Here is a 7,749-nt window from a genome sequence, read left to right on the forward strand (position 1 = left end):
TTATATAAGGAAAAATTAGAAAACCAAAAATTTGTATATATTTTTTTAAATGGTTCGAAAATAAAATAAGAAAGTGGAGTATTATAAATTCATGTATTTACCATCAATTAACCTTAAATGTTGGAAAGAGAACAAAATATAATTTCGCCAAAAATTGAGAGACCGCTTTTTTTCTTCTGAGTACAGTTGTGATCATAGTACCTTTTTTTCGATAAAGAAATGCATGCAAAGTCTGAAACTAACACAATCTTACAACCACATATGCTATCATGGATCAGCCAACTACATAACCCTAAAGGTGGAGCTTCTAAAACATGAACTCCTCTAGAAAAGTTATAAATAAAATGGGATAAAAAATCTTCTACAAAGTTACCTTCTCTATGTGCATGCTGAACCACGACCAAGTCAAAATCTTGAAGAATGTCATGCACCTTTTGTACTAAGGAACGACAATTAGTTAAGATCTTCAACCTGCCAATATCATATTACCTTCTTTTTTTGGAATGACATTATCAATACAATTATGGTCCTATTTACTTTATAGTACTATTTTGTAATATTGGACGGAAGGACATTTTAATGATAATAAATTAACAATTACTACCCTGTCCCAATACAAACTAGTAATTAATAAAGAGCAAAACCAAAACCCTTGTTATCGGACAACCCTGTCCCAATACAAACTCATGACACCGCTATTCATAATCATAGTAGAGAGTAATTCATTTTTACCCACTAAAAAAAAGTAAAGACCTTTACCAAAAAAATTAAAATAGATGGGTAAAAAAAGTAGATACCGTTAAAAAAATTAAAATAGAGAGTAATTCATTGCGCCGAAATTAATTTCTAAATTAAATGCCTATTGATACAAACATCAAGTTGCACAAAATTCCTTATATAATACAGTTATAGGGTCTCTCCACTATTCTATGGATCCTCATAAATAAAGTAAATCACGAGATATATTTTAGTGGACGAGAATCCAAAACCTACTAATGGAATGCAATTTACAGTCTCGACATAGAAGTTGATGTAGACTTCCTCCAACAATTTTGTGATTTTTGCTGGCTTATTAACCATATTAAGTTATTTAATTATTGTTTGGACTATATTATAAATTCCATTTAAAGCTCATTAATTTTACGACACTCAACTTGAGCGAAGGAGAAAAATGAAACAACCTAATTAAATTGATCCTAACGTAATTGCACAAACTTCACATATTCTGCTTTTTTTTTAACGCCACACACAATTATCTTAAAAAAAAACAATTACGAGGGATACTTGTAACACTTACATTACAAAATAAAATTTCCAGATTCAAAATTTGTTGATTGTTCCCCTTTTGAGTGAGCTAATGGCTCTATACATGATTTTCCACAACTGTCCATTAGCTAAATCCGCCTAAATTAATTATACGATTTTTTTTTTCTACAATGTTTTGACAGGTTACCAATTAGTGATCATTGATCAACCTCATTGATAAATGGTGTGTGCCTTAAAAAAGTAAATCGATAAATAAATTTGTACAAATGCCCATCATCTGCAAAATCTACGAAGGTCTATAATGTGCAAGAATCTTGAGTATAATTGAATAGTGAGTATTAATAAACATATGCTAGCTGGCTTCATTTAATTTCCACATACATAAATGGCTAATTGGTCTGCCGATTAGTCATATCAGTCCACTAGATCGACGGTATACATCTTTAGGTTGGATGATATCCTATTTGGTGAACTTTTTTTTTTTAGTTAGGAACATGTATTTAAAAGGGGTCACATAAAATAATTATCTACATTAATTAAAATAATCGTAGTCATGCCATTTGTGGGCGTGGCTAAGTAATTAAGTTAGAGTGGGCAAGACAAAGTTCAGTTTTGATGGTTAGAATCCAATTTTAAATGCATGTATATATGGTGGAAAATCTGACAACATTTCAGAAGTCCTTAGTAAACTTTTAAATGCATCGGTGTCATCTAAACTATATATACTCACATAAAACACACTGGTATTAAACACGTACATAAAGTATTTTTAATAACATAAAAATGGGACGCAATTTCTTGCATCGCAAACATTTGAAAAATATAACAATTAAGAACGCAAAAACGCAAAAGAAAATGTTCATAAATTAAGGATAAATTAACTTATGTTTAGTTTTGTTAAAACATTTTCATTTGCGTCCTCTAATTTTAGTAGGGACACCAACAATAAGGACTTTTTTAAAGCATTGTTGGTATATTTATAAATATAAATTAGCGTTCTCAACTGTATTAAAAATACTTTTAATAAGATTTTTTTTGTCGTAGTGAAAGAGTGTGTTTGATGAATTAGAGACATTTGTATAATACTATTAATATATTTTAGTTGAATCATACTTGGTCCTAAAGTCCAATTATGAATCCAGGATAGGTAATTAGTGGGATGAACATAGTAAAAATAAATATTTTTTTAAAAAAGTTATACTTTAATAATATTAAATTTTATAATGAGCGATAATTAGTTTCACTACAAAAACTATATTTTAAAGACACAAAAATCGAGATGCAATTACTTGCGTTGGAAAATATTTTAAAATAACAATAATTTAGGACGCAAAAGAAATTTTTCATAAATTAGGGACATATTATCTTAATCTTTTATTTTTTAAGACGCTATCATTTGCGTCCTCTAATTTTATGTTAGGACACCAACAATAATATTGATTTTTGAAGCATTAGTGGTATATTTAAAAACAAAATTAACATTCTTAATTATATTAAAAATATCCTTAACGATTATCAGCTCAAAATTCTTTTAGTAAAAGAATCCCTAGAAACATGAAATATTAGTATGCACAATTTTTAAAATATTAGTGTCATCCAAACAAAATTATAAAAGGCTCAATTTATTTTCTGATATATTCTTAAAAAGTAACAGTGGAAAATTTGATTTCAAATTGAAGATTATAATCAAACATGATAGGAGTACTATATAATATACTAGCACCCATTCAAAATTAATATAAAAATAAAAATAAAGCAAAACACATTAATAAAATGTAAAAAACACAGTTTGCAATATGATGAAATGATCTCAATTATTGAATGATCAAAAAATATAAATAGAGTGAACTGCAAAAATAGTATTTGAACAATATAGGTAATTATATAGTTGAAGTATTGAAAAATTAAATTGTATCTGGATTATCTAGACAAAATTTTAATTAATTTAAGATGTATTTTCATATTTTCTTCTCCATTTTGCCCTTTACAAACAGAAGGATAATATTGGAAAGGGGTGCCGCCATAATTAACTTCTGCAGAAATTAGACTACATTTAACTTATCCAATCTCCCTTGTTCTTTATAGTCCTCCAAACTTTTTCCAAGTATTCAACATCTCGTTCAGGCCAATCAGTGAACAATTGTTTAGCTTTCCGTTTGGATCTTGGTCTAGGTTTATCTGTGTACTTTTGAAGGTGTTGTACTCTACCTCTCCTCTATTGGGTGATTTGAGATTTTTGGTTTATCGAAAAAAAAAATTTGGTCTAGGTTTTGACCAAGGCATTTCAGGTTCATCAATCAGTACTATGAAAACCAATTACTTAACCATATAGATTTGTTCACAGCATTTTTCTTAAGCTGTTTTAACTTCAACATTCTCAATGTGTTTTTTCTATCCATCACAAAATGAGTACAATGAAGATCAAAATATGAGTAAATGGGTAAGATGCACAATACCCACAGATCATAACAGAATGAGGGAGAAGTTACCGCTGCTATTGCAAAATTTTGTCCAAATACGGATGCAATTTAGTTCACGGAGTACCTCAAATATGCAACCTACATTATCTAGATACATTTTTTTGCAATTTACTCAAATAAATAAGTACTTGGATAAAAAATATGGTGGTATAGTAGTCATTGTCAGAAGTGAAAAATTTAGTTTATTTACCTATAAAAATATAAAGTTAGAGAAGTCCTTAAATTTAAAAAAAAAATAAAGACTAAATGTGAGACTGCTCGTTAGGACTAATAATTTTGTCGTATTTTGTTCAGCCCAATAGCTAATTACCGATGTTCAAACTTGATTATTTTCTTTCAATTGTTTCTTATTCAATTATGTAAAACACTTTGATGAAATTACTTGCTAAAAAATAAATAATTTGGATAAAGAATGCTACGTGGGGTTGATTATCCCTGTCCTATTCCACTCCTAGATATTAACTTGAAGTCATAAAGTGTCCATAATAAGTCGTAACAACAACACCACAGCTACAAAAACTGATCTGCTTAGTCAGCACAGCCACAACAACTTGTTTAGCCTAATAACAACCATGCCATATGCTATGTGGGGTTGATTATCCCTGTCCTATTCCACTCCTCGATAGTAACTTGAAGTCATAAAGTGCCCATAATAAGTCGTAACAACCACACCACAGCCATATAAAACCGGTCTTGCTTAGTCAGCACAGCGACAACAACTTGTTTAGCCTAATAACAACCATGCCATAGCCACGTACACCACAACGACGAATCATATTATTTTTCAATTATTTTATATTTTAATTGGACCAGAGTACTACTATTAATTAGACAAAAATAAAGAAATGAATTGAGAATAGGTCGTATTTAGAAAAAAATTAAGAAAATAAGAAAAAAATTAAAAATCCGCCGGCATGCGAACCCCGCCGCATTCACGACACTCTCTCCCCTGCCGCTGCTATCTCCCAGCCAGCAATAGCCGCTGCGGCTGCGCCGCGCCCACGGTAGCGTTATTGTGGACACTCTAACGTTTGAGAATTCATTTTTGCAATATTTCGTAAATAATAGTTTTGTATTGAGACAGCGTTTCTTGTTGTGCTGTTGGGTGACGTTGTTTGGATTTCTTCTCCAACAAGAACAATAATAAAACATTAAAAACATACTCTATTCATTGCTAACGAATTTGTAGGGAATACTGGTGGCGAACAAATCAGAGCAACAACAACTCAGATCGGAGCCAGCACCAAAGCCTTAACTAGATAAAAACATACTCTACTTACATACAAACAAAAATACACTTAAAACTAAATTGAAATTTTTTGCTCTTTCCATAATTTATAGAAGAACAAAAAAAAAAGTAGAAAACACAAATTATTTCTTCTGCTCTAAAAGTTTTCAGAATTATTAAAATATAAACTCTTGAACTAGTGAGCAATTATTGTTATGGAGTAATTTAATTAAATACTGAACTACATAAAAACCAAATAATTCCTTATCGACCGTTTCAAATTAAAAAAGAAATAAATTCGAAAGCGGACCGTTGCATATGAATACGCTCACTCTCATAACTGTGTTTCCTAATTCTCTCTCAATAATCTTAACAGAGCAGCAATAAATGGGCGACAGCAACAGTGACACAACAACAACAACATCATCATCATTTCTAATGGAGGCAAAGGCAACACACCCGCTCCAGCAGATCGCCGGCAACCCGACCCACAAACTCCTCCTGAAGCAGTGGCTGAAAGAGGAGGACCTCATCTTCAACCGCCTCTCCCTCAAGGAAACCCAAATCGACGCCACCCGAAACCAAATCACCCACCTCTACTGCCTCTTCTTCCTCTTCCACTCCACCTCCCTCCTCCTCCTCTTCTCAACGGGCCACCCCGCCCTCTGCACGCGCTCCTGGCTGCCCTCCCTCTGCTCCCTGCTCTTCTCGCTCGCCTTCATTTGGGCCATCCGCTACAAAACCGATGAGGAGTCGCATTTGGAGAAGATGCTGAGGCGGGAGAAGGAGGACTCCAAGCTTCTGGGCAAGTGCGTTGAGGAATTGAAGAGGAAGGGCCTGGAGTTCGATCTGCTTACTCAGGTGGACGCGCTTCGTCGGGCTAAGACCTTGCGTCTCGACTCTAAGGCCGTTCGCAAGTGGTCGCCCCGGGATTTTGTTACCATGTTTTTCGTGACGCTCTCTTGTGGTGTCATGCTTTTGAACAGGCTCATCTTGTGCACTTGAACATGCACTCTCTTTTGCTTATGCATTATAACTTGCAAATCTCTCTTTTGTGTAACGTGGATATAGATAGACATATAGTTTCATTTGTTATTACAAAGATTGGAATTTAGACTGGATGCATTGCAAAATTTGTAATGTAGTTTGAATGAAAAGTGTGTGTGTTGAATTTTATTGGAAAATATAGGCCCATAATCTTTAAATTTCTACATATCATACGATGCATTCATTATGAACGGAATGAATTAAAGAATAATGTAAACCCATCTATCTATATTATCAAATTATCCAAACCAACCATTTGAAAATTCCAAGCCCCAAATCCAACTCTATCACACTAACTGAAGCTGGGCCATGCCACCACTTCAACCCATGAAAGAACGAAGTCTATACATGACTCATTTTTCTCCAATTAAAATGTTTAATGGAACTTCGATTTGTTTTAGCTTTCTACTTACAATATTCGTTTTCTTTAGTTATAATTTTATTGATTAGCTCCTCGACTTAAAATCTATGATTGCGCCACTATTCTTGGTTGTGTTTATATTAGGATAGCCAATCGTGATCGATTCTATATTTGCATGATGTATAAATCTTATTTTATTTTTTAAATAGGTACATTGGCACCTAGTATCATTAAATTTTCAAAATATTGGGTTTTTCCCACGAACTTTAAAATTGACTAATAATATCACGAACTATATCCTGTATCCTGAGTTTAATGTTATTTCCCACCAGTGAAAAAATTCCGCCCATATTAATAGATTGAAGAACAAATTTGGAGGGTGTGCTTCAAGGAAAACTATTCTCAAAGATTGAAAATCTTGGAACTCTCGAAGTTGTTTCATTGGTGGAAAATAACAAACTCGTGGTAAAGTTCGTGATATTACTAGTCAATTTCAAAGTTTATGGGAAAAATCCTAACTTTTTGAAAGTTTTATGATACTAGGTGCAAATATTCCTTTTAAATATCCTACCGTTTATTTTTTTATTTATATGGAGTTAAATTATTGATTCAAATTAGTCATGGTTATTGGTAGTCCGGGTGGATTTCCGCAAATTATGAGATTTATATTTGTACACTCTATAAGTTTGGGGTTTTCTGAACTGTCATCCACTTAATATATTGGGCTTAATAATTATGTGACAGATATAGGCCCAATATTATTATCAAAACAGTTAAATGGCTCTTATGATGTATGAGGGTCATTTAACAACTCAAAAACAATATACTACTCCCTCCATTTCGCCATAGTTGAGGCGGAACTTTTGGGCACGAAGTTTTAGAAAAAAATGTTGGGTGTGTTAAATAAATAGATAAAAAAGAGTAAGAGAGAAGAAAAGGTAGAGAGAATAAAGTATAAAGTAAATAAAGTAGAGAGAATAAAGTAAGAGAGAGTAAAGTAAGAGAGAGAGAAATTACCATATATGGAAATGACTCAACTATGAAAAAACTTCCTGAAATGGAAAAATGACTCAACTGTTAAGAAACGGGGGGAGTATTAGATTTAGAGACACAACCATATCAACCCCATGTCACACTCAACTTACCAACTACTCCAAGCATTTTTGTTCAATCAAATAAGACGCACTGTATCATTTAATAATGGAGGTCAACGAGTAAACTTATCTCAAATCCACTGATGTTGGTGAAGAAATATGTTGAATAATGAAAAAACAGCACAATATAACTTGATGGAATCAATATCACCATATCAAGAATGTGCATATATGTAAGTGCGCACTTTTATTAATGAATTATAATCAATCAAG

The 7,749-nt window shown here is 32.4% G+C and overlaps 1 protein-coding gene across 1 annotated transcript; it reads left to right on the forward strand.

Moving 5' to 3' along the window:
• The first annotated feature begins 5,300 nt into the window (after positions 1-5,300).
• LOC125189951 (uncharacterized) lies at positions 5,301-6,158 on the forward strand. Its single transcript, XM_089059792.1, has one exon. It carries the CDS (start codon positions 5,362-5,364, stop codon positions 5,977-5,979), a length of 618 nt encoding a protein of 205 aa, XP_088915918.1. The 5' UTR covers positions 5,301-5,361; the 3' UTR covers positions 5,980-6,158.
• Positions 6,159-7,749: the final 1,591 nt, after the last annotated feature.

The sequence above is a fragment of the Salvia hispanica genome, chromosome 5 (assembly GCF_029641045.1).
Source record: "Salvia hispanica isolate PSC_SH4W2 chromosome 5, Shi_PSC_v1, whole genome shotgun sequence".
Taxonomy (NCBI): domain Eukaryota; kingdom Viridiplantae; phylum Streptophyta; class Magnoliopsida; order Lamiales; family Lamiaceae; genus Salvia; species Salvia hispanica.

Bases quoted from the DNA above. Each gene is read 5' to 3' on its own strand.
- LOC125189951 (XM_089059792.1), top strand. From the start codon at position 5,362: ATGGGCGACAGCAACAGTGACACAACAACAACAACATCATCATCATTT.